Source organism: Lepus europaeus, chromosome 19 (assembly GCF_033115175.1).
Source record: "Lepus europaeus isolate LE1 chromosome 19, mLepTim1.pri, whole genome shotgun sequence".
NCBI classification, from domain to species: Eukaryota; Metazoa; Chordata; class Mammalia; order Lagomorpha; family Leporidae; genus Lepus; species Lepus europaeus.
In genome coordinates, this window is record NC_084845.1 from 9,830,294 (window position 1) to 9,856,379 (window position 26,086).

At 58.4% G+C, this 26,086-nt stretch overlaps 1 protein-coding gene across 1 annotated transcript; it reads left to right on the forward strand.

Annotated features, from left to right (window-relative positions):
• Window positions 1-662: 662 nt before the first annotated feature.
• ZNF180 (zinc finger protein 180) lies at window positions 663-24,263 on the forward strand. Its single transcript, XM_062175953.1, has 4 exons — window positions 663-713; window positions 6,678-6,805; window positions 15,076-15,149; window positions 19,754-24,263. The coding sequence occupies exons 1-4, from the start codon at window positions 663-665 to the stop codon at window positions 21,487-21,489; spliced, it is 1,989 nt and encodes a 662-aa protein (XP_062031937.1). The 3' UTR covers window positions 21,490-24,263.
• Window positions 24,264-26,086: the final 1,823 nt, after the last annotated feature.

Sequence of the window (26,086 nt, forward strand, 5' to 3'; positions counted from 1 at the left end):
TGATTCCCAGGATGCTCCCAGGCCAAGCCCACTGGGGACAGCTGGGGGCCCTAGGGGAGGGAGGCAGGTTTCTACCATGTCTTTCCTGGGGATGGAGTTCTGGAAAAACAGCCCCTTTTCCCATCTCCCTTCCCAACGCCAGCTCTGGGCTGGGATTTACTTTGTCCGGATAGACCGAGCCCATGTGTCGCCAACATACACACGTCCCAGGTCAGACTGGGGTCAGAAAGGTGGGTGGGCTCCTGGGGGTCCCTCCCTGCTCCCCTGCTCCCGGCACCCTTCATATCCAGCCGTCCTACCTCTGCGGGTGGGGTGGCGTGATCCCTCGAGGATACCAAGGGCCAGGCTGGGTCTGCACATCTGCTCCCTCCTGCCCCCTCCTTCTCTGGGGCTCTCAGGACCCTCGCTGGCATTGCCTCCACTCTTCCTTGGGTGTCTTCTTGCTGGGAAGTGAGAGTGCCTGGCCTTGAGCCCACTGGGGGTTGTCTCTGAGGCCAGAAGCAATTTCTGGGGATTTCTGGGAGGGGGCCCCCTCCAAAGGCCTCTGAACTCCCCAGATTCTGCCCCCAGGTCCCTAGAGCAGTTCTATGAGGTAGGTCGACTAAGGAAGCTGCAGGGAAAATGCAGTCTGGGGAATTTATATTTGGCTACACTGAGACGCCATGTTGGATGAACCTTTCCTCGGGCATTGCGCGGTCAGGGATGGGGAGAAGGTGGGGCAAATTCCGGAATATGGGCTCCTGGTTTCTTTCTTCTACCTCCAGGGCTTGGCATTGGATTGCCGATGAGGTTGTACTGGCCTAACGTGTGGTGGGGGTGAAAAGGGGGTTGGAATTGGGGGTGAAGATCCAGACTCCTGGGACCCCACCCTGCTTCTGATGACTGTGAGAATCTGGGTGCATTTCTTCCCCTCTGGGGCCCTGAAGAGTGCAAGTTATCACCTCCCAGGCAGTCTGGCGGTGGGACCCACGGATTTCTCTGCTCATTTGCAGAGTGAGCTGCCTGGAGGCCGTCTCCCCAGCCCCGGAACCCACCACCCAAGCTTGGTCTAAAAGGAGCCGAACTCTGAGGTATTTTTACGCCATACCCAGTCTTTTTATTTTATAAATTTATTTTACTTGAAAGTCGGAGTTACAGAGAGAGGAGAAAAGACAGAGAGAGAGAGAGAGGGAGAGGGAGGGGTAGAGAGAGAGAGAAGGAGAGGGAGAGAGGGAGAGAGAGGTCTCACATCCGCTGGCTCCCTCCCCAAATGGCCACAACAGCCAGGGCTGGGCCAGGCTGAAGCCAGGAGCTTCTTCCAGGTCTCCCACGTGGGTACAGCAGCATAAGCCCTTGGGCCACTTTCCACTGCTTTCCCAGGTGCATTAGCAGTGAGCTGGATTGAAAGTGGAGCAGGTGGGACTTGAGCCAGAGCCCATATGGGATGCTGCTGTCACAGGGTGCGGATGAACCTGTAGCGCCACAGTGAGGCCCCGCCATGCTGTCTTTGGAAGGTGGAAAGCTGTCACTGGTGCACTTTTCCTCACGTCTGGAGCCTTTAGGATGAGCCGTCAAGTTTCCCTGCAGAGATGAGATGTTTTCACTGCCTTCCTTGCATTTTCATGCCCTCACTTTATGTTCATTTCGCTCCCCGCCTTCCCAGAGCGTTCCCTTAACTGTTCCTACCCTCACCACGGCACTCCCTCCCTCACCACTGTGCTCCCTCCCTCACCACTGCGCTCCCTCCCTCACCACTGCACTCCCTCCCTCACCACTGCGCTCCCTCCCTCACCACGGCACTCCCTCCCTCACCCGTGCACTCCCTCCCTCTCCACTGTGCTCATCCCCTCACCACTGCACTCCCTCCCTCACCACTGCGCTCCCTCCCTCACCACTGCACTCACCCCCTCACCACTGGGCTCCCTCCCTCACCACTGCACTCCCTTCCTCACCACTGCACTCCCTCCCTCACCACTGCGCTCCCTCCCTCTCCACTGCGCTCATCCCCTCACCACTGTGCTCCCTCCCTCACCACTGCACTCCCTCCCTCACCACTGCGCTCCCTCCCTCACCACTGCACTCCCTCCCTCACCACTGCACTCATCCCCTCACCACTGCGCTCCCTCCCTCACCACTGCGCTCCCTCCCTCACCACTGCACTCCCTCCCTCACCACTGCGCTCATCCCCTCACCACTGTGCTCCCTCCCTCACCACTGCACTCCCTCCCTCACCACTGCGCTCCCTCCCTCACCACTGCACTCCCTCCCTCACCACTGTGCTCATCCCCTCACCACTGCGCTCCCTCCCTCACCACTGCACTCCCTCCCTCTCCACTGCGCTCATCCCCTCACCACTGTGCTCCCTCCCTCACCACTGCACTCCCTCCCTCACCACTGCGCTCCCTCCCTCACCACTGCGCTCCCTCCCTCACCACTGCACTCCCTCCCTCACCACTGCACTCATCCCCTCACCACTGCGCTCCCTCCCTCACCACTGCGCTCCCTCCCTCACCACTGCACTCCCTCCCTCACCACTGCGCTCCCTCCCTCACCACTGCACTCCCTCCCTCTCCACTGCACTCACCCCCTCACCACTGCGCTCCCTCCCTCACCACTGCACTCCCTCCCTCACCACTGCACTCCCTCCCTCACCACTGTGCTCCCTCCCTCACCACTGCACTCCCTCCCTCTCCACTGCACTCACCCCCTCACCACTGCACTCCCTCCCTCACCACTGCACTCATCCCCTCACCACTGCGCTCCCTCCCTCACCACTGCGCTCCCTCCCTCACCACTGCGCTCCCTCCCTCACCACAGCGCTCCCTCCCTCACCACTGCACTCCCTCCCTCACCACTGCGCTCCCTCCCTCACCACTGCGCTCCCTCCCTCACCACTGCACTCATCCCCTCACCACTGCGCTCCCTCCCTCACCACTGCACTCATCCCCTCACCACTGCGCTCCCTCCCTCACCACTGCGCTCCCTCCCTCACCACTGCACTCCCTCCCTCACCACTGCACTCATCCCCTCACCACTGCGCTCCCTCCCTCACCACTGCACTCCCTCCCTCACCACTGCGCTCCCTCCCTCACCACTGCACTCCCTTCCTCACCACTGCGCTCATCCCCTCACCACTGCACTCCCTCCCTCACCACTGCACTCCCTCCCTTAAAAAAAAAAAAGGAGAAGACACAGAGTGAAGCAAGGGATTGAGGCTCCTGGGGAGGGGTAGCATGGAACGCTTGGACTCTCGAGGGGTGCAGGGGTGGAGAGGGTGAGAATGAGATTTTCTGAAGGTCAAGAGTGTGAGGAGTCAGGATGACAGGATGATTGGCAGATCCATGAACCAATTGGAGCAGCAGGTAGACAGCTGTTTGTAAAAGTCTGGGTAGATCCAGGCTGGAGATGAGGGGCCAGATGAGCTTCTGTGCGGGGGTCCCAAGGTCACCTCACGCCCAGTGACGTGCTAGGATTCAGACCCATCACTTAGACCCACAGCTTTGGCTTGGTTCAGCAGGACAGGGTGAGGGGAAGGGCGCCTGGGGGGAGCCCAGATGCTGGGATGAAGCACTGCCAGCCAGGGAGGCTTGCCCAAGTGTGGGTGCCCAGGGCTTTTCTAGTGGGGAAGTCACATCGGCGTACACCGCCTGCCTGTGTGGTGACCTCAGGAACTGAAGCTGCCCCACCCCACCCCGGGGTTAGTAACACTGATGAGCAGGCGCACGGTGGCTCAGGCACAGGTCTGCAGATGGCCACACCACAGTTCGGTGCTCAGGAGCCTGCCGAGGCTCGGTCATGAAAATAGACCTTTCCTGGGAGCGTGCAGAGTTGGAGCAATGGTGCCCTGCTCCAGGACCTTCAAAGACGGGGTGAAGACAGAGTCGGGGCTGACGGTTGAGTCCTGGGTCCCTCTGACGCTGATGGCAGGGGTCAAGTAAAGGAGCAGGCAGGATGGCAAGACTGTGTCCTTACAGCTGGGAGGCTGTAGTGATGATACTAACGCAGATTTTTAAAGAAGATTTATTTATATATTTGAAAAGTTACACAGATAGAGAAGGAGAGGCAGAGATAGAGAGAGAGAGAGAGAGGTCTTCCATCCACTGGTTCACTCTCCAGTTGGCCGCAATGGCCGGAGCTGCGCTGATCTGAAGCCAGGAGCCAGGATTCTTTTCCAGGTCTTCCACGCGGGTCCAGGGGCCCAAGCACTTGGGCCATCTTCCACTGCTTTCCCAGGTCACAGCAGAGAGCTGGATCGGAAGAGGAGCAGCCAGGACTCGAACTGGCACCCATATGGGATGCCGGCACTGCAGGCAGTGGCTTTACCCGGTATGCCACAGCACTGGCCCCCTAACTCAGATTTAAAGAAAGCAATCAGTATATACGGTGTAGCAGACCAGTGTAAAAATACTTTTTCTTCCCAAACATGGATTTATTTATAAAGAGTTTATTTACAAAGAGTTACAGAGAGAGATCTTCAATCCACTGGTTCACTCCCCACATATGGCTGCATTAGCCAGCACTGGACCAGGTTGAAGCCAAGAGCTTCATCCGGGTCTCCTAGGTGGGTGCAGGGGCCCAAACACTTGGGCCATCTCCTGCTGCTTTTCCCAGGCCATTAGCAGGGAGCTGGATGAGAAGTGGAGCAGCCAGGACATTAACCGGTGCCTATATGGGATGCTGGCATTGTAGGCAGCGGCAGTACCCAAGTCACAACGCCGGCCCCCAGTGTTAAGATCTTAAATGCTGTATTCAACAATGCCCTGAGTCAACACAGTTTATTCCCCAATTTCACTTTCACCTGGGACGAGCGTGGGGTGGGGGTTGGAGGAAACAGGTGCCCTTTGGGCGCCAGGACCCCTGGGCCGGCAGGGCAGGGGAGGAGCAGGGGGCGTTAGGCTGTGCACTCTTCACGTGGTTGAGCACAGCGAGCCAGCTGTCACACATAAATGCGGACGAGGGATGTGCCTCACAAAAAATAAAGCTCAATCTCAACTACGCCCAGCATGGGACCCCTGGGGAGGGACCCCTGAAGGGCTCCTGGCCGTGGATGGGGTACAGATCTGCCTGCCCCGGCAGCCGTAGCCCCTCAGCCAGTCCCACCCTGGCCCGTGCACTTGGCTCTTTACTGCCCTTCCTTCTCCAGGTGGGCAACCTTAGGGCTCCCACAGCTGCCTGCAGGAAGTGAGGCCGCTGAGGCCACAAGCAAGTAGACAGCTGCTCCTGTCTTGGGTCCAGCTGGTCCCGGGAGCCAGGGGAGGGGAGGGGAGGGCCTCCCTCTGTCTGGGAGTGCAGCTCCAGTTCCCCCCTGCCTGGTGCGGGGGGGGGGGGGGCTTGGCCTTGGTTCTCCCTCCCAGGCAGCCTGAACGCCTTGTCCAATGGTTCTTGGGGGCTGGAATGGAAGGAAGGAGGCCCAGGGTCAGGGGAATCAGAAATGGTCATCTCCGACATCACAAGCACCAAAACAAGCAGTCCAGGGGAGGGCGCCATGGCGCATGGGTTAAAGCCCCCGCCTGCAGCGCCCGCATCCCCTTTGGGCGCCGGTTTGAGCCCCGGCTGCTCCACTTCCAGTCCGACTCCCTGTTAATGTGCCTAGGAAAGCAGTGGAGGATGGCCCAAGTCCTTGGTCCTCTGCACCCGCGTGGGAGATGTGGAAGAAGCTCCTGGCTCCTGGCTTCGGATCAGCTCAGCTCGAGCCGCTGCAGCTTATTTGGGGAGTGAACCAGCGGTTGGAAGACCTCCCTCTCTGTAACTCTGCCTTTCAAATAAATAAAATAAATCTTAAAAAAAAAAAAAAAGTGCAATCCAGTCTCTTGGGCTGGGCTGAGTTCTGACGTTTCCAGCTCCCTGGAGGAAAAGCTTTCTTAGAGGGACCAGCACGGCTAGCGGCTAGCGAGGCGGCAGCCCCCCGGCCCAGCCACACCCGCCAGCCTGCACAGCGCAGACCGTGGGGGAAGCTTTATGAATTCCGAGGCCAAGATAGGAAACGCATTGCAGGGGACAGGTCCAGGCTCAACCCTGTGAGGAGGGCGGGGGTGGGCGGTTCTCGTGGCTGCACAGGGGCAGGGGGGAGCGGGGTGACAGTGGTCACTTCCCAGCTGGACAGCGAGCCCAGGAGAGCCACTGCCCGCCACGATCAGGCAGCGGCTGGAGGACTCGCGGCCCTCCCGGCGGTTCCCGCAGACTCCCCCACTGCCACCCCCGCGCAGGTTTCCGATAGCAGTGATTCTCAACCAAGGTCCGCACGCCTGCAGGTCTGAGCCCTGGGGGCGTCCCTCAGACGATCCACCTGCTCCAACATCCTGGGCGCCGCTGCCTCCCGGTTCTGCAGCAAACGGGCTCCCCGCTCCTCTCTCCGATTCGCTGGTGTCAAGCCGGCCTGGGACTGGCCTAGCTCAAGCCGCCAACGCCACGCGTCGCCGCCCCGCCTCGGCCTCGGCTGCTCCTGTCTCCCGGGGCCGGGACACCATCTCTGACAGCTCGCTCCGGCCCGGCGCCCGCCTAAGCGCCGCCGCGCCGCGGAGGCTTCTGGGACTTGTAGTTCTGGCTCGCCGAACTCAGGCCCACTTCCGGGTTCGGCCTGAAGCGCCGCCATTGTCCAGCGCGCCGACGCTCGCTGCCGCCCCGACCCGCGGCCCTTCGTAGTTGGTCCGGAGCAGTGTCGCGGATGCAGACGAGGGGAAGGGACCGGCCTAGCCTAGCCCGAGTCGGTCGTGCTGCAGAGTCCTGGCGGGGCATCTCTTAACCCGGGTTCGTCCTGCTGCAGAGCCGCGCTGGGCACCGCGGCGGGGATAGGCCCAGCCTGGGCTGCGAGCCCAGGGACGCCCAGGTTGGTGGGGCGGGGGGCGGGTGCGCGCATGCGCAGCGTCTGGGCGGGAAGCGGGAAGCGGTGGCCAGCGTGGGTGGGCGACTTGGCTTCGGAGTGGACGGCCTCTTTACCTCGGGTCACCGGGCTCGGTGCACCAGGGAGCTGCGGAGTCCGCGACTGTGCTTTGAGCGCGTGCGCGGATGTCCGGTCCGGTCAGGTCCGGTCGTGCGCTTGCCCGGGGCCTGAGGTTGCTCCACCTTGGCGGAAGACTGGGCACCTGCACGGAGGTGCGGGAGGTCCCGGGAATCCCCCTTCTCCAGGCCCCTTTAGTGGAGGGCTGGGGCCGTGCCACTGTCCCTGCACCGTTGAGCGAGTGCCCCTGGCCGGTGGGGAGACCAGGCTGCAGGTGCAGGGCGTGCCCGAGGGGAGGCGGTTCCCCTTGGAGGCAGGGCGGGCAGGGCTGCAGCTCCCTGCACATCGCTGCCGTCGGGGGAGGAGCGGGTCGCTGTGAACGTGTAGGTGTTTCTAGGGCCTTTGCTTGGGCTCCTGTGATCGCGGGCACGAGCGTGCTCGGGTTGGGAGAGAGAGACAGAGGCTGGGTCTCAGCTCTGGGCCTGAAAGGGGCAAACTCTGGACGCCCAGGGCCTCGTGTCTGGGCAGGAGCGGGTGGAACAGCCCACTTCCCCCAGGGGCGTCTCTGCCATGGGTCTGAGGGCCTGCAGGCTGGGCGTGCCCTGTGCTGAGGTTCCGGTGTTCTGGCTGCAGGCAGGCAGTGGGACAAGCGCCCCTCCCCTCCCGGGCCTGGGCGGAGGCTCGCGGGTGCCTGAGGTGTCCTGGGTAGGTTGATGGGTAGAGTGAGGGCTGCACATTCTTGTCTCAGGAGCAGAGACTGCGCGAGGTGTCCAGGCTGGCAGAGGGCACAGCCCCTGGGTGCAGAATCTGAGCGTGGACTTGGTCTCTATGTGAGCCTGGGCCAGTGGGAGTGGCCAGCCTGGGCAGGTGGCCCCTGGGTAGTGGCTGCTGGCCGAGAGGCCTGGGGGCTCCGATTTGCCCCTGCAGGCTCTGGTCTTAGGAAGCACGGGGTTGTTACAGCCGCGCTCTGCACACGCGCTGGCATCGAGGGGGGTGGAGCATGGCACGGACCATTCTGCGACCTGGATGCCCGGGTGTGTGTGGGGGAGCAGCTGCAGATTCAGGGCTGTGCACACGCCCAGGAGGCTGGGGTGGGCGGGTGTTAGACTGAGGGTGCCGAGGCCTTTGTGTGAGTGTCGCCCAGACCGCAGCCTGATGAGGCCCGGGTTGGTGGAAAGACGGGACGCCTTGAGCCGCAGGTATTCCAGGTGGGGTTAGGCAGGGGTCCGGGCAGGTGCAGCTCAGGTAGGGGCCTGTGCAGGTTCATGGCGGAAGCAGGCTTGGTGCAGGTTCAGTGTACAGCTGCCTTGTGAAGCCCCACTGTGCGCCTTGAGTGAGAATCTGGTTGAGGCAGGGCGGGAGGGAAGAGGGAGAGGGGGCCGCAGAGCGGGAGGTGCATGGGGTGGGCTTTGCCAGGGCCACCCTGCTCGGTGCACAGTCTGCTAAGCGTCGAGGCTCGTGGCAGGCACAGCCTCTGTCTAGCGTCTGCCGGCGTCGTTGGAGGCCCCCAGTCCTGGGCAGCTTCAGGCCTGAGGACAGCCAAGGTGGTCGAAGAACCTGATCCGAGCTACAAACGGAGGGCCCAGGCGGGTGCTGGGGTGGCTCTGGAGGGGGCCAGGAGGCCCCAGGGCCTGGGTACGGTGGCTCTGTGTGTGCTTGGCTCCTGGAGCGGGCTGTGGGAGGCCATCCGTGCTGCGTGGCTGCAGGCGCAGGCCTGGTTGCTGGGAGGGCGGGGTGAGCCAGTCCGTTCCTGGGCGTGCAGTGGGGCAGTCGATGGCTGTGACTGGGGCCCGCTGGCCAGAGCCAGGGAGAGGTCCAGCTTTGGGACTGCAGGTGCAGGCTGGCAGAACGGCCTGTACTGGGGGGCCTCCCTGTGCCGGGGGTTTGTGGGGGTCCCAGGACCCGGTGGAGTAGGGCAGGAGCTGCTAGGTGCTCTGGATTTTGGTGGTAGGCTGAAGGCCTGGTCTGCGGCCCAGGATAGTGGAGGAATGAGGTTGGGGCTGCAGTCTCGGCTGGGGTGGTGGTGGGGAGTGTGGGGCTCTCGGCATGTGCACAGGTGTTTGGGCAGGGGTCTGGGCAGGAAGAGGCATACTTGCCGTGGGCAGTGCATGTTAGGAGCAGAGACTCCTGCAGGGGCTGGGGGCGCAGGCTGGTGGCAGGGCCACTGCAGTGCCTATGGACCTGCCTGAGAGCCGTCCTCGGGGCCTGTCCACTCGGTGCAGCCCGTGGCCCTGCCCGAGAGCTGTCTTTGGGGCCTGTCCCCTCGGTGTAGTCCATGGCCTGCCTGAGAGCCGTCCTCGGGGCCCGTCCCCTTGGTGTAGCCCATGGCCTGCCCGAGAGCCGTCCTCGGGGCCCGTCCCCTTGGTGTAGCCCATGGCCTGCCCGAGAGCCGTCCTCGGGCCCGTGCCCTCAGTGCACCTGTGGACCTGTCTGAGAGCCGTCCTCAGGGCCCGTCCCCTCAGTGCAGCCCGTCCTGCCCGAGAGCCGTCCTCGGCCCGTGCCCTCAGTGCGGCCCGCCCTGCCCGAGAGCCGTCCTCAGGGCCCGTGCCCTCAGTGCATCCTGTCCTGCCCGAGAGCCGTCCTCGGGGCCCGTGCCCTCAGTGCAGCCCGTCCTGCCTGAGAGCCGTCCTCGGGCCCGTCCCCTCGGTGCAGCCCGTCCTGCCCGAGAGCCGTCCTCGGGCCCGTCCCCTCGGTGTAGCCTGTCCTGCCCGAGAGCCGTCCTCGGGGCCCATGCCCTCAGTGCAGCCCGTCCTGCCTGAGAGCCGTCCTCGGGCCCGTCCCCTGAGTGCAGCCCGTCCTGCCCGAGAGCCGTCCTCGGGCCCGTCCCCTCAGTGCAGCCCGTCCTGCCCGAGAGCCGTCCTCGGGCCTGTCCCCTGAGTGCAGTGCAGGCCCTCAGCACCCTGCGTGCCTGGAGGAGAGCATGGAGGAGCAGGATGGGAAGGCCCTGGGCCCCCTAAGGCCTCCGCACAGGTGAGTGGAGCCGCCCTTGCCCCGCGGGAACCCGGGCCTGCTCTCACGCAGCTGCACCACCCGACCCTGGGCCCCGCGCCCAGGCTCTCTGGGTCCTGGCCACAGGACCACATTCTGTGCTGCACACTGCAGGCCCCGGCTGTGTTCCGTCGGGGTTCAGCCCAGGGCGTCGTGGTTCAGGAGGCCTCTGAGTACTGACTCGCTCTTGCCAGCGATCCGCGGCTTGGCTGGGGAACGGACAGTTGGAAATACTGGGAGTGTGCGGTGAATTGGGGCTCGGTAGTGTGCACAGTGCGGCTGAATGAACCGCGGGGAGATCAGGAAGTGGCCACCGAGACTGATCCGCTAATGCATTCTCACTGGCATCAAAAGATCTTCAAGATCTGTGCTGAGGGAGGAGCGTTTAGAAACCCTGGCCTTTGAAAACAGGCACGCAGTTTGTGTGTGTGTAGAAAATTGGTAGGGGACATACCACACATTAACAACGGTTACCTGTGAGTTACGTTATAAATGATTTTTAAAAATTACTTATCCATGGGGCCGGTGCTATGGTGCAGCGGGTTAACGCCCTGGCCTAAGCGCTGGTTCTAGTCCCAGCTGCTCCTCTTCCAATCCAGCTCTCTGCTATGGCCTGGGAAAGCAGTGGAAGATGGCCCAAGTCCTTGGGCCCCTGCACCCATGTGGGAGACCCACAAGAAGCTCCTGACTCCTGGCTTCAGATCGGTGCAGCTCTGGCCGTTGCGCCCAATTGGGGAGTGAACCAGTGGATGGAAGACTTTCTCTGTCTCTACCTCTCTCTGTAACTCTGTTTCTCAAAATGATTAAAATAAATTAAAAAAAAATTATTTACCCAGGGACCAGCGCTGTGGTGTAGTAGGCTAATAAGCCTCTGCCTGCAGTGCTGGCATCCCATATGGGCGCTGGTTCTAGTCCCGGCTGCTCTTCTTCCGATCCAGCTCTCTGCCATGGGAAAGCAGTGGACGATGGCCTGAGTGCTTGGGCCCCTGCACCCACATGGGAGACCCAGAGGAAGCTCCTGGCTCCTGGCTTCGGATCAGCTCAGCTCTGGCCATTGTGGCCATTTGGGGAGTGAACCAGCAGATGCAAGACCTCTCTGTAACTCTACTTCTCAAATAAATAAATAAAATCCCTAAAAAAATAACTTATCCAAATTTTCATATTTTTGTACAGTGCATTTTAAGGTTAAAGAAACCCAACAATTTAAAGCATTTTGCTACAGCAGGTGTTCTTTGAAAGCATTTAATCAGGTAAAAAAATGTGAAATGAGAGCTCTCGTGTCCCCTTCCTGGCCAGTTCAGTCCTGAAGCCAGCAGGTGGGGCTGCCTGCGGTGGGGTCGCGGGCTGGCCAGGGTGAGGAGGACCCCGGGTGGGGGAGTCGGTGTCTGTACAGTGTGGCCGGCGGGCATGAGTGGCAGAGCCCAGGTGGAGTGGAGACGTTACTCGTGCAGGCGGACAGCCTGGACAGCGTTAGAACGCGTCAGGGCCGAGGAGAGGGGCTCAATGAGGTGGTCGCCTGATGTGGGCTGTGGAGGGTGTCTGGAGCCGGAGCCCAGGGCAACGTCCGGTGGTGGAGAGGGTGTGGTCTGAGCGGGTGTCTGGGGAGGGGGTGCCCCAGTGTGGGCAGCCTGAGCGCCAGTGCAGTGAGCGTGGGCTGAGCCAGAGCAGTGAGCCGTGGCCCTGAGGGTGCCCATGCGGCGGGCAGACCTCACGTGGGCTGTCCAGGAGTCAGCCTGGGCCAGGCTAGGAGGGCCCCTGGGCAGAGGAGGCTTCCAGCAAGGGGTGGCCGCGCCCACTTGGGCCGGGAGGAGCGTCTGTGGGGGAGCGGGCGTGGCCGCGGCGCTGAGTCAGCTGTACAGGAGGGCTGGTGGGGCCAGCGGTAGGAAAGGACATCACGGAGCTGGCCGGAGCGAGCAGTTCTTCGTTGCTGTAATGAAATGCCTGAGGCGGCCTAGCTTCCAAAGAAAGGAGGTCTACCAGCGCCGCGGCTCACTAGGCTAATCCTCTGCCTGCGGCACTGGCACCTCGGGTTCTAGTCCCGGTTGGGGCGCCGGATTCTATCCCGGTTGCTCCTCTTCCAGGCCAGCTCTCTGCTGTGGCCTGGGAAGGCAGTGGAGGATGGCCCAGGTCCTTGGGCCCTGCACCCCATGGGAGACCAGGAGAAGCACCTGGCTCCTGCCATCGGATCAGCGCGGCGCGCTGGCCGCAGCGGCCATTGGAGGGTGAACCAACGGCAAAGGAAGACCTTTCTCTCTGTATCTCTCTCACTGTCCACTCTGCCTGTCAAAAAAAAAAAAAAAAAAAACAAACAAACAAAAAGAAAGGAGGTCTAGTTAGCTCACGGTTTCTGAGGCTAACAGCGTGGCGCAGGCTCAGGCAGGGGCCTCCTGGACCGGTCACCTCATGGTGGGTTGCAGTGGCCAGGGTGCGTGTGGGAGGAGGGGTCACGTCTAGATGCCAGAAGCCAGAGAGATTGGGTGACTTTGTAAAAGTCCTCTTGAGAGCTCCCCAGGGTCCAGGAAAGACAGGTGGCCTAAGAACCTCCCACTAGCACCTCTTCAAGGTTCCACATCCTCTCCTAACACCACTGCCCTGGGGACCCAGCACCCAACACTGGAACCGTGGCTGGGGGAGGGCCCACGACGCCCCAACCGTAACACCAGGTGTCTCAGGTCAGAGCAGGGCTGCCGGCGGGGGCCGGGGGAACACTCAGGTGCATGCTGGCAACAGGCCCTTAGGTCGTCAGGGGCAGTGCCCTCTGAGGGGGAAGTTACTGTAGGAGTGAGCCTGACCCCTGCGTCCCCCTCTGCCTTGCTGGCCCAAGAAGTGGTTTCTTACCTCGCGTCCTCCTGCCGTGGTGCCATCTGCTGATGACCCGCACCAGAGGCTGAGCCAGTGGTGCTGACCGACCCTGGACGCCAGCCACCGGAACTGCGAGTGAGGTGGACTTTTCTTTCCCAGGAGCCGCCTCCGTGCGGTGTGACAGTCATGAGAAAGGGATTGGCACGGCACCCCTGGGAAGCGCAGAGTGTGCGCGCTGTCGTATTCTGGGAGGAGCCGGAGAGTAAGGCGGGGGTGGGTGCTGGAGGCCGGTGCTCAGTTTTCTGTGGAGCGCGGGCACCAACAGAGGCTTCCTGTGGCCCGAGCAGGGACTCGCTCGGCAATGGTTGGCAGCCGTCAGGGACCACGGAAGCCAATGGGAAGGACAGGAGCACATGCTCTGGCCCTTTGCCCGTGGTCGTTTCTTTTCACAGGCAGCACACATGACACATGTTTCACAGCACGGATCACACACGTTTCACAGGCAGCACACATGACACACGTGTCACAGCACGGATCACACACGTTTCACAGGCAGCACACATGACACACGTGTCACAGCACGGATCACACACGTTTCACAGGCAGCACACATGACACACGTGTCACAGCACGGATCACACACGTTTCACAGCCAGCACACATGACACACACGTCAAGGCAGCACACATGACACACACGTCAAGGCAGCACACATGACACACACGTGTCACAGCACGGATCACACACGTTTCACAGCCAGCACACATGACACGTGTCACAGCACAGATCACACATGTTTCATAGGCAGCACACATGACACACGTGTCACAGCACAGATCACACATGTGTCACAGGCAGCACACATGACACACGTTTCACAGCACAGATCACACATGTTTCACAGGCAGCACACATGACACACGTGTCACAGCACGGATCACACACGTTTCACAGGCAGCACACATGACACACGTTTCACAGGCAGCACACATCAGGACACGCCTCCTGTGTGACAGCTGCAGCCTTCTGCATCCTGATCGTTTACTGCAGTGCCGGCATCCCATATGGGTGCCAGTTCGAGTCCCGGCTGCTCCACTTCCAATCCAGTTCTCTGCTGATGACCTGGGAAAGCAGTGGAAGCTGGCCCAAATCCTTGGGCCCCTGCACCCACGTGGGAGACCTGGAAGAAGCTCCTGGCTCCTGGCTTCGGATCAGCTCGGCTCTGGCCATTGAGGCCATTTGGGGAGTGAACCACTGGGTGGAAGACCTTTTTCTCTGTCTCTTTCTGTCTCTCTCTGCCTCTGTGTTACTCTGCATTTCAAATAAATAAATAAATATATTTTTTAAAAAAAAGTAGAGAGGATAATGGGAGCCAGAGAAAGATGTACGAAGCAGGAGGTGTAGCATAAAGTGTGTGTTGATTGTGAATGGAGGTATCAGTGTGAATTGATGGTCTCTAACACACAGATAGTTACCGTAATAGATGAATGACTACATCAATGACTATAAAAGAGGTCACCATCTCCTTGTGTATTCACTGTTTTATTTCTTCTTGGTTAAGTTGCACGTTCATTTTCTTTTGTCTGTTTTTCTACTGAGACTACTTTTTTTCTTACGGATTTAGAAGTCTTAATGCTGGTTGACCATCTCTAATCTGAAAATGCCAAAATCTGAACTGTTACAAAAATTTAAAAGTTTTTAGGCGCTGATATACCAGGAGTGGATAATTCTGCATTTGACTTCACGTGATAGATTGCAATCAAAATGCACGTCACTGAAACTATTGGATACAATTAGCTTCTGGTTATGTGTTATAGATGTGAGACATAGCTGAGTTTTGAGTGTAGACTTGGGTCATTGTGTATGTGCAGCTATTCCAGACTCTGGAAAACATCTGAACCACCTGCAGGCTTGGACAAGGGCTGTTTGACATTTCATACAGATTCTGACTAATGGTGCCTTTAGCCTGGAGTTTTCCGTTTTATTTGCTTATAATTCTGTGATGGGTGTAATGTAGGCAGGACCAGCCTCGCTAGACAGTTCTTGCACTCCACATAGTACCTGGGTCGTTTCCTCGGCTGGCAGCCAGGCTAGCCGGGGGCCGCAGGGAAGCCGGCTGCCCAGGAGCAGGGTAATGCAGGTGCTGGTTAGCGTGAGAGGATCGTTCAGAGTGACCGCTGGTTTACAAGGAAGGGTCACGAAGACCTCCGTGCCGTCTGGCGCTGCAGTCCTCCCTAGCCGTGCGCGAGAGCCACGTTGGTGGGCAGGAGATGTGAAAACGCAGGCCGTCAGAGCCCACGCGCTCCCTGGGGGCTTGGGGTGTGGCTCAGCTCCCTGCTGATTCTGTCCTGTCCGTTTTGCCTTCACAGGACCCTCTCTTTCCTGAAGCAGCTCTCATCAAGGCAGAGGGAGAGGACGGGGGTCCCTGGCCACCCCCCCGCAGGTGAGCTGGGCGGTCTCTTTGCTTACACGGAGAACTCTGGGTGTCTGGCTGGCGGCAGGCCAGCTGGGGGGGGAGTGGAAAGTGGGGAAGTGGGGACGAGCTGCCAACCTTCCCGACAAACACGTGCTTCGTGTGAAGACTAGGGAGAGAGTCCTCTCTCTCTCTCTCTCTCTCTCTCTCTCTTTAAAGTAGCTATTGGCAGGAGTTAGTGGAGAAAAGAAGTTCAAGGTGAAGCATAAAGCAGAGGAATTTACTTGGCTCTCTCTCGAGGAAGAGTGAAGCTGAGGGGGTACGTGAGGGCGTGGATGTTTCTCTGTGAGTGCAGGTGGGCTTGGCATGGGAAGGTGTTTGACGAGGGTGGAGAAGGCTACAGTGCTGATTCCGGATTTTAATAGCTGCTGGCTGGGCTGCAAGGATCCTCCGAGACCGGGCTGGTTCACCCTGCTGTCAGCTGTGGCACCGGCTGCTTCCCCCGCCCCGCCCCCGTGACGTCCTCCAGCTGCTCTCTGTAGGTGGCGGGTTCACAGAGCAGTGCGTGTTTGTAACGCGCCAGGCCCAGGCAGGTGCGGCGGCTGCTCCATCAGTCAGGGGAATATTTGACAGAATTTTTCAGGTGAGTAACTACTCGAGTGAGTGAGTTAGATGGAAACGATAGGAGGGCTCTGAGTAGGAAGGAAAAGAATACGGAGTGGCTGGGAGACATCGCAGCAGCCGGTCACGGACGAGCGAGAGCGAGGTAGAGTGGAGTGGTGTGATGTGGTCAGAGAGGCCGGAATGGCCCCTGCCGTGTGGCACGTGGGCTTCCAGGGCTGGGGTGTCCTGGGGGGCTGCTGAGGGTGGGGCCGGTCCTGGGAACGGGTCACTGGGGACACCGGCCCTGATGCCGTGCACACGTGAGGGTGCGCCCGGGCTTCCAGCCCAGGCGCGCGTCTGCAGTTTCTCTCCCTTCGCGTCCTTCGTACGACAAGCCGTGCTGCTAACGGGAGCCGGCTGAGAATTAAACAAGCAACAGCCCGCACGACGCGTTAGCACACTGCTCGTTCCTAAGTGCTTCTTCGAGTCAGGTCCTTCGTCTCATCAGAGCCCATACAAGCAGTTGCTGTAACCAGAGCTGGGGAACCTTTTCTTCTGCCCAGGGCCGTGTGGGTATTTATAACGTCATTTGCGGGCCGTGCAGAGTTGTCAGCTTAGAATTAGCCTGCTGCAGATTTGTTCCATTTCGAGTCCCGCCCACAGTTGCCTTGGCAGGGCTGTGTATGGCCCGTGGGCGGGATGTTCCCCATCCCTGCCGCAGACAACGCGAGGAGAGGCCGGCAGGTTCTCGTATTAGAGGATGCATCCCAGGCGCTAGGTCCCCTGGAGGTGGGGCTGGTGGCTCCGGGCGGTGAGTAGGACAAAGCTCCGGGAAGCGAGGTAGCCGGCACGAGGCTCATTGCTCATGCCGAGATCCCTGGCACGGGGCCGCGTGGCAGTCCCTGCCTCTGTGGGCTTGAGGAGAGGCTGACCCAGGGCCCAGCGGGGCCTGTCTGGTGAAGGGCGGGGACGCTGTGGGCCTTTGTCCTTAGGAAAGGCGGCCTGAGGGCACCTTCCTGAGGGGTGGACAGAAGTGTGAGGAGCGGGGAGTCTTCGACAGAGGAGGAAGAATGCGGGGGTTGGGGGAAGCTCAGAAAGCCAGCATCCACGGGTCAGAGGACACTCAGGAAGGCCAGCGTCCACCCGCCGGGGGACACTCAGGAAAGCCTCCGTCCACGCTTGCCCGCCCTTGTTCTGTTACTCTCTGGGGAATTAGAAGGGGAGTCCTAAGTGGGAATTCCATGGTCATCAGAATAAGCATTTCCTTTAAGGTGGACAGAAAGCTTAGGTCAGGTCTTACCTGGAGCTCCCCTTGGGGTCGGACAGAGAGGGCTGGCATCCAGAACCCGAGGGGCTCGCCTGGGAGGCGCCGCGCACCTTGGCCGGAGGAGTCCGGATGCTGGCCGTCTCGGGCTGCCTGCCGCGACATCTGCCACGTGTCTCCTCCTCCGTGACGCTGCGGGGAAACGGTGGCCACGCGAGCAGGACTGCGCGTTGTGTTCCAGGGAGGACTGGGCGGCCGAGTCCTGACTGTGGACTTCACCCAGGAGCCCCGGGGCACTCGCAGTCGTGCTCAGAGGACCCCGGGCAGAGGCCCGGTCCTGGAGGACCGCGGAGACCGGAGTCTTTGGGTGAGAGCGCAGGTCTGTCTCCTGAAGCGGCTTTGCAGTCCTGCTCGTTAACCGCCGGGGCGCCAGCAGCCAGCAGGGCTCGGGTCACACAGAGGTTGTGTTTGTGCGTTTTACTCCCCGGTGAAGATTAGTTTAAGCGTGGGATAAAACCAGTTTGGTTTCCTGGGCTTGAGCTGTTCAGTCTTCGTGGTTCCTAAAGGCCAAAGGCTGGGACCACATTCGGCAGGGATTTTCTTGTATCTCAGCCTGAATACTCAAAGTTTATATCTTTCCCCATCAGCTTTTCAAACCAGACACATTCCTCTATTTTTTTTTTCAGTGTACAAAGTTTTTCTTTTTTCTTTTTCTTTTTTTTTTTTTTGACAGGCAGAGTGGATAGTGAGAGAGAGACAGAGAGAAAGGTCTTCCTTTGCCGTTGGTTCACCCTCCAATGGCTGCTGCAGCCAGCGCATCTCGCTGATCCGAAGCCAGGAGCCAGGTGCTTCTCCTGGTCTCCCATGGGGTGCAGGGCCCAAGGACTTGGGCCATCCTCCACTGCCCTCCCGGGCCATAGCAGAGAGCTGGACTGGAAGAGGAGCAACCGGGATAGAATCTGGCACCCCAACCGGGACTAGAACCCGGTGTGCCGGCGCCGCAAGGCGGAGGATTAGCCTGTTAAGCCACGGCGCTGGCCCAAAGTTTTTCTTTTTTTCTTCCTTCCTTCCTTTCGCAGAGTTATGCAGAGGCAGAAAGAGAGAGCAAGCAGGAGAGGGCTTCCAGGTCTCCCACATGGGTGCAGGGGCCCAAGGACTTGGGCCATCTTCTACTGCTTTCCCAGGCCATAACAGAGAGCTGGATCGGAAGTGGAGCAGCCAGGACTTGAACTGTAGCTTCTATGGGATGCCGGCACTGTGGCAGCGGCTTTACCTGCACACTGTGCCACAGCGCCGGCCCCCACATTCCTGTATTTTGAGCTAGGGGAAAAGCATACAAAGAATTTCCTGTGGCAGGCAGTGCGGCGCAGTGGGTTAAGCCGCTGCCTAGGGTGCCCGCCTTCCATACTGGAATGCAGTTCAAGTCCTGGCATCTCCACTGCTGACCCAGCTTCCTGCTGGCGCACCGGGAAGGCCCCGGAGAGTGGTGGCCAAGTGCTTGGGTTCCTGTCACCTGCGTGGGAGACTCAGACGGCGTTCCTGGCTCCGGGCCTTGGCCTGGCCCAGCTTGGGCTGTTGCTGGCTTTTGGGTAGTGACCCAGCAAATGGAAGACACCTCTCTCTCTCCCTCCCCATTCCTCCCCTCTCCCTGTCTGTCCCTTTCAAAGAAACAGATAAATGTTTTTAAAACTCCCCAATGAACATGGCCTGCTGAGGACCAGACATGGAGGGGTCATTTCTAGTGTTGGTTTGTTGGACAGATCTCCGCAGAAGCCCTGTCTCAGCATCCCCCGTCTCCTGCTGGACTGTGTACGTTACCACTTTCCAGGTGTATTGTTTGACTTAGCGGCCATTCAGGCTTCTGCCTCTGAGCAAACCTCCACTGTCCCGAGTGGGGATCACAGGAGTCCGTGGGGCGGTTTTAGCCTGTAAGTGTCTGGGTAATTGGGATAAACGTGCCCACTCTGTTCACTAATGCGTGTGCTCACGTCTTGCCGATACAGACTGCCAGCAAGTTTCATTCATCCGGGAACTCCTAGAAATGTAGCCACTGGTCTCTTTGAATGAACACAGGTCCAGTGCTGAAGAGGGTGGGAAGGCCCTCGTGTTTCTGAACTGGGGTGAAGGTCTGTAGGCTCTGCATAGGTGATCGTTTGTGGAATGTGCAGGTGCCTGGCACTCAGTCTCCTTACTCACCCAAGCTAAGGTTGAAGTAGTTCCACGTTAACGCCTGCTGTGCTGTCGAGCTGCAGTAGTTTTGTACCTACGGCTTCATCTCGTCTTCTGGTTTCTCACAGACTATAAGGCCCATAGGTGAAGACGAGCCAACAGACATTTGCATACTTTGAGTTTTACCCCACTGTGCCAATTCTATTGCTATTTTTTTAAAAGACTTATTTATTTGAAAGGCAGAATTACAGAGAGGCAGAGTCAGAGAGAGAGAGAGAGAGAGAGAGAGAGAGAGAGAGGTCTTCCATCCGCTGGTTCACCCCCAGAGGGAACACAATGGATAGAGCTGCATCAATCTGAAGCCAGAAGCCAGACGCTTGCTCCTGGTCTCCCATGCAGGTGCAGGGGCCCAAGGACTTGGGCCATCGTCTACTGCTTTCCCAGACCACAGCAGAGAGCTGGATCGGAAGTGGGGTCTCGAACCGGCTCCCATATGGGATGCTGGCACCACAGGCAGAGGCTTAGCCCACCGCGCCACAGCGCCGGCCCCTCTCTATTGCCTTCGTTGACCAGGACGCCTTCGTTTGCTTTTTTCCAGATTTGGCAACTGCACTTGGCAGAAGAGACTCCATGTCGGAGCAGAGCACATCTGACGCAGAGCCGCCCGGTGCCGTGAAGACAGGACGGCTGACGAGGGAGGACCCCTGGGCGTCTGTGGGTGGAGAGGCCCGGGATGGCTCGGCCCCGCTGCAGGAGCGCCAGGAAAAGCAGGAGAGACTTTCGCGGGAAGTGGCGCTCACCCAGCGGAAAGCCGTCACCCACGCAGGAGGCTGCGAGCCTGCCAAAGTCGGCGAGCGCGGGCTGGAGTCCCGGCTGCTTCCGCTGCCAGGGCTGCCTGTAGGAAACCGTTTCCGTAAACACGTGTCGTGTGACACAGACGTGCATCCTGGTTCTGTTGCAGACGGTTACCGGGAGAGTAATGACAGCGAGACCCTGTGTGAGCAGAGTGAGTGGGGCAAACACGCCGAGGGCATTCATGTCATCCAGTTTACAAGAACGCCAGCAAAATGTGAAGCCCGTGGGTTTAGGGACAGCTTTCAGTGTCTTAGCCACGCTGTGCCCCTACACAGGCAGGAGAAAATCCACGCGGGAGGGGAAACCTTGAGTTCCCAGGAATGTGGGCAAGTTTTGAACCACAGCCCACCCCGCTGTGAACAACGGGGAGTTCCTGGGGAAGGGAGTCGGCGTGCGTGTGGTCAGGTCTCCCCGAGCTCACCTCCTGCTCAGCACGTGAGGAGTCATTCGGACGAGAAGCCTTTTGAGTGTGGCCAGTGCGGCAAGAACTTCAGCTGGAGCTCGCACCTGGTGGCGCACCAGCGGACGCACACCGGGGAGAAGCCCTACGCGTGCGGCCAGTGCGGCAAGGCCTTCAGCCGCAGCTCGCACCTCGTGTCCCATCAGAGGACTCACACGGGCGAGAAGCCTTACCGCTGTCCCCAGTGCGGCAAGGCGTTCAGCCAGAGCTACGTGCTCGTCGTGCATCAGAGGACGCACAGCGGAGAGCGGCCGTACGAGTGCGGCCAGTGCGGCAAGTCCTTCCGGCAGAGCTACAAGCTCACCGCGCACCAGAGAACTCACACGGGCGAGAAGCCCTACGAGTGCGGCCAGTGCGGGAAGTCCTTCATCCAGAGCTACAAGCTGATCGCGCACCAGAGAGTGCACACCGGGGAGAAGCCCTACGCGTGCGGCCAGTGCGGCAAGGCCTTCAGCCAGAGCTACAAGCTCGTGGCGCACCAGAGGACACACACGGGGGAGAGGCCCTTTGAGTGCAACGAGTGCGGCAAGAACTTCAGCTGGAGCTCCCAGCTCGTGGCGCACCAGCGGACGCACACCGGCGAGAAGCCCTACGCGTGCGGCCAGTGCGGCAAGGCCTTCAACCGCAGCTCTCACCTCGTCATGCACCAGCGGACGCACACCGGCGAGAAGCCCTACGCGTGCGGCCAGTGCGGCAAGGCCTTCAGCCAGAGCTACGTCCTCGTGGTCCATCAGAGGACGCACACGGGGGAGAAGCCCTACGCGTGCGGCCAGTGCGGCAAAGCCTTCAGGCAGAGTTCCTGCCTCACCCAGCACCAGCGGACGCACACCGGCGAGAAGCCCTACGCGTGCGGCCAGTGCGGGAAGACGTTCAGCCTGAGCGCCCGCCTCATCGTGCACCAGAGGACGCACACCGGCGAGAAGCCGTTCACCTGCGGTCGGTGCGGGAGGGCGTTCATCAACAGCTCCAAGCTGCTGCGGCACCAGGCGACACACACGGAAGAGAAAGCCCCCGGCTGACTAGTTGGGGCGGTGTCAGCCCGAGTTCGTTCCTTCCTCAACACCTGTTCTAAGGGGGTGCACCTCGTGGAAGGAAGGGGATAAAAGCAGCGTGTGGTAAACACGCAGTGTCCTCTGTGACTGGTGTCTGGGAGCTCACATGAAGAAGGGCAAAGCCTACCAAGTGCGGATTTTAATGCAGCAATTCCACGTAGAAAATCACACGTGGCCCGTGACACATCCCTACAAGAGCGATACATAGCGGCGCTCCTCCTTGCCGAGAGCCCTCTGCCTGACCCGAGAGAGAACCGGCTGGCGTGCGGTGGTGGCCAGCGGGGCAGGAGTGAGATGCTCGCCCTGCCGGGCTGGCTGGGAACCACGGGAGAGTGCTGCGGTCCGTAGCACTTAGGCTGGGAAACCGCATCTCAGTGCGGCGTTCCCATGGCTTCCTGTCCTAGGTGAAGATGTTGTAAAATGCAAGACAGGGATCTAGAAATAGTAGTCATCCCGGGAACCATTATGTGAAAATGGTTGTGGACCACAATTGAAAGCGGTTATAGGTGTACGTTTTTGTTTGTTTTATGTCGGGTCTGTCGTTTGGGAATGTATGCTGTTTTTGCGAAAATAACTGGTGTGGTTAGTAAAAAAAATTAGTTTAAAACAAAAAGGAAATACAGAGATTTCTGTCTTGCTTGAGCACTTAGTAACGAGATCGCAGAGGTCTGAGACTTCTGTTGGGGTCGGTGCGAGCAGCTCATCTTGTTTTGATTTGATTTAACTTAAGCGAGAGGCAGAGGTACAGGGAGGGACGCTCTGGGACTGCTCCCTGATGAAGGGGCGGTCTGGGAGACAGTGGGAGGCGAGGCCCCGCCGTAGTCTCCTCACCTACGTTTAGCTGGCGAGAAGACTGAGTGCGGCCAGCTGTGTCCCTGTTCTGTGACTACGACCCGGCTCACTGGCCCGCCGGATCTTTTTCTCTATGTTATGAATTCTGGTTGTGGATGACCGTGTGCTCGAAGCTGCAGTCCCAGACAGCTGATCGCTGAGAGCGGAGCAGAGGAACCAGAGAACAGAGGTACATTCCCTAGAGGAAAGGACCGCCCCAGATGACATCTGATCGGGGTTACCCCAGGGAATTCTGTGCCGGGGAATGATCCTAGTGCAGCTGTCTCTTTGAAGCTGAAGCCAGAAGCTGTGTTACTCCTGGCCGTGACGAAAGTCTGGGGAACGGTTGCTGACGGCTGGAAATTGGCTCCTCCATCCTAGGAGTTTCCACTCGGCTCAAGAATGAGCAGGGGATCTGCATGTGCTGGCTTTTAGAGAGGGCATAAAATTGTGAAAAACGCTAATTTCACAATGAGACCAAAACAGCCTTTGCCTAAGATACCACGAGCGCCAGTGCTAGGTACACTAGCTGGTTTGCACCGAATGCGGTACATTTCACTGAGACCACGAGGAACCATGGTTGTACGCATGGGCATAAAAGCAACTGGGCTAAAAATGACGGCTCGAGGTTTCAGGTTTCGGAGGTGGCTTGTCACCAAGGATTTCTTCAGTAAGTGTTGAGAACGAGTCACTGACAGCATGAGGCTGGTAAAACTGAAAATGTGTGTGTGTGTGTGTGTGTTTCTGGCTAGGCTGTGTGAGGTGTCTGTAGTGAGTCCTGACTACGTATGTGAATACCTGGGTGATTATTTAGGATTTAAGTGTGTTGAAGTACAATCGATTCAGTACCTAAACAAAAATGTTGATTTCTCTTGGCAGGAAAGGTGTTTTAATTAAAAAAAAAAGTTCTACCAAATATAAAAAGTTAAACAGAAGCAACATGCCAAGAGTATGTAAATTAAGTGGCTGAGACTGAGTTTTAGGATTCAAAAAGAAACCACTAGAACAATACTTCATCGCTGGTAGCCGCATGTAGTCCGCGGTTGGGATCTAATTCGTTGCAGGCCCTCCTGGAGACCTAAAATCTGGGTGCCGGAGTCCCTTTATAAACCAGCGTCATGGCGTAGTGGGTTAATTCACTGCCTGCAATGCTGGCTTCCCATATGGGCATGGGTTCAAGTCTTGGCTGTTCTTCTCCTTTTCCTTCTTATTTATTTATTTATTTATTTACTTTGAAAGAGTTACACAGAAAAGGAGAGGCAGAAAGAGAGAGAGAGAGAGAGAAACAGAGAGAGAGAGAGAGAGAGCTCCTCCATCCGCTGGTTCACTCCCCAACTGGCCACATGGTTGAAGCTGAGCCGATCTGAAGCCAGGAGCCAGGAGCTTCTTCCAGGTCTCCATGCAGGTGCAGGGGCCCAAGAACCTGGGCCATCTTCTACTGCTTTCCCAGGTCATAACAGAGAACCGGATTGGAAATGGAGCAGCCAGGACTTGAATTGGTGCCCATATAGGACAATGGCCCTGCAGGCGGTAGCTTGAGCCACTATGCCACGGCGCCGGCCCTGGCTGCTCCACTTCCAATCCTGGAGGATGCAGAAGCTCCTAGCTTAGACCTGGCTCAGCCTTGGCTGTAGCTGCCATCCAGGAAGTGAACCAGCAGATGGAAGATCTGTCTCCCTCTCTGTCTCTCCCTCTCTCTCTGTGTAACTCTGACTTTGACATAAATAACTAAAGCTTTTTTACAAAGTGGTATAGCATGAAGGTACTTTCGAAAGTTCATGAAAACACGAATAAGCTTAAACATTTTCTGCACCAAAATAAATTTATCTGAATTGTTTTCCTGTACTCTCGTATTTCATGTGGGCTCTACACGTTCTCCTGTCTTCTTGGAATCCTGTCTAAATTACCTAACACGGTGGCAATGTTACGTTGGTGGGTGGTAGGCTGTCTCTAGGGAATAGTGAGAAGGAGGAGTGCGTAGGTGTTCAGGCAGGTGCAGCCATCTGAAGCCCGACCCTGTCGTACCCTTCAGTGACGGGGTGGGGTTTTCTTTGCACACTGACACAGGATCGCTCTGTCATTCTGCACACGCTTCATTCCTGTGGATTCAGCGAGTGCTCTGGGGACAGCAAACTCAAGTTCTACTTTTTGAAACTTTCTGAAGTTTGTTTTCCAAAGACATCTTTAAAGATTTATTTATTAATGTTGAAAGAGTTACAGAGAGAAAGAGATCTTTCTTCCGCTGGTTCACTCCCCAAGTGGTCACAATGGCCAGGGCTGGGCCAGACCAAAGCCAGGAGCCAGGAGCTTCTTCCAGGTCTCCCAGGTGGGTGGCAGGGGCTGAAATGTGGGCCATCCTCCGCTGCTTTTCCCAGGCCCTTAGCAGGGAGCTGGATTGGAAGAGGGACAGCTGGGACGCGAACCAGCTCCCATATGGGATGTTGGCATCTCAGGCAGGGGCTGTCCCTGCTGTGTCACAACGCTGGCCCCTTAGATGTTTCTGATCTGCTGTTGGCTAGATCCTTGGTTGTGGAACCTGTGGATACAGAGGACTAGCTAGATATGACACGAATATGTTTGACGTAGAAATTATTGTGTAAAAATCACAAAACCTAAATTGTATTTTGCTATATAAAACAGGTTTTCAAGTTTCCTTCATACTCCAATAAACTTGGAAATAAAGGTGGCCAAAATGATTTTTTAATACCTATAGGTTAAGAAATACTCCCTTAGAACCAGATTTTGAAAAAGCAAATCACAGCTTGATTTTTAAAACCATCTAGGAAGCATTGCATGAGACCATGTAATGCCCAAACCCATGGAACCCAGAAAAGCTATTAGAATAGAGAGTTGGCCGGCTCTGCGGCTCAATAGGCTAATCCTCCACCTAGCGGTGCTGGCACACCGGGTTCTAGTCCCGGTTGGGGCGCTGGATTCTGTCCCGGTTGCCCCTCTTCCAGGCCAGCTGTCTGCTGTGGCCCGGGAGTGCAGTGGAGGATGGCCCAAGAGCTTGGGCCCTGCACCCCATGGGAGACCAGGAGAAGCACCTGGCTCCTGGCATCGGATCAGCGCAGTGCGCCAGCCATAGCGGCCATTTGGGGGGTGAACCAACGGAAAAGGAAGACCTTTCTCTCTCTCTCACTCACTGTCCACTCTGCCTGTCAAAAAAAAAAAAATAGAGAGTTTCCTGCTCTACGTGACTAAGTTTTGAATCAAAGGAGAAAGCATGAAGACAAACATGAAGGTGGTTGTGGCGGGGGCTCTGGTTAAGCCGCCACCTGTGCCCCCGGCCTCCCGTATCAGAGTAACAGTTTGAGTCCTGGTGTCTCTGCTTCAGTCCAGCCCCCTGCTAATGTACCAGGGAAGGCAGCAGAACGCTCGGGTCCCTGCATCCATGTTGGAAGCCAGGATGGAGTTCCCGGCTCCTGGCCCTGGCCTGGCCCAGCGCTGGCTGTTGTGACCATTTGGAGAATGAACCAGTGGATGGAAGATTGATCTCTCTGTCTGTCCCTCTCCCCCCACCCCTTTCTTCACTCTGCCTTTCGAATAAATAAGAAAGATAAACACGAGACTTGCGCTTTAGCATAGTGGGTAAAGCCGCTGCCTGTGGTGCTGGCATCCCATTGTGGGTGCCAGTCTGAGTCCCAGCTGCTCTGTTTCCAATCCAGCTCCCTGCTAATGTGCCTAGGAAAGCAGTGGAAGATGGCTCAAGTCCTTGGGTCCCCGCATTCAC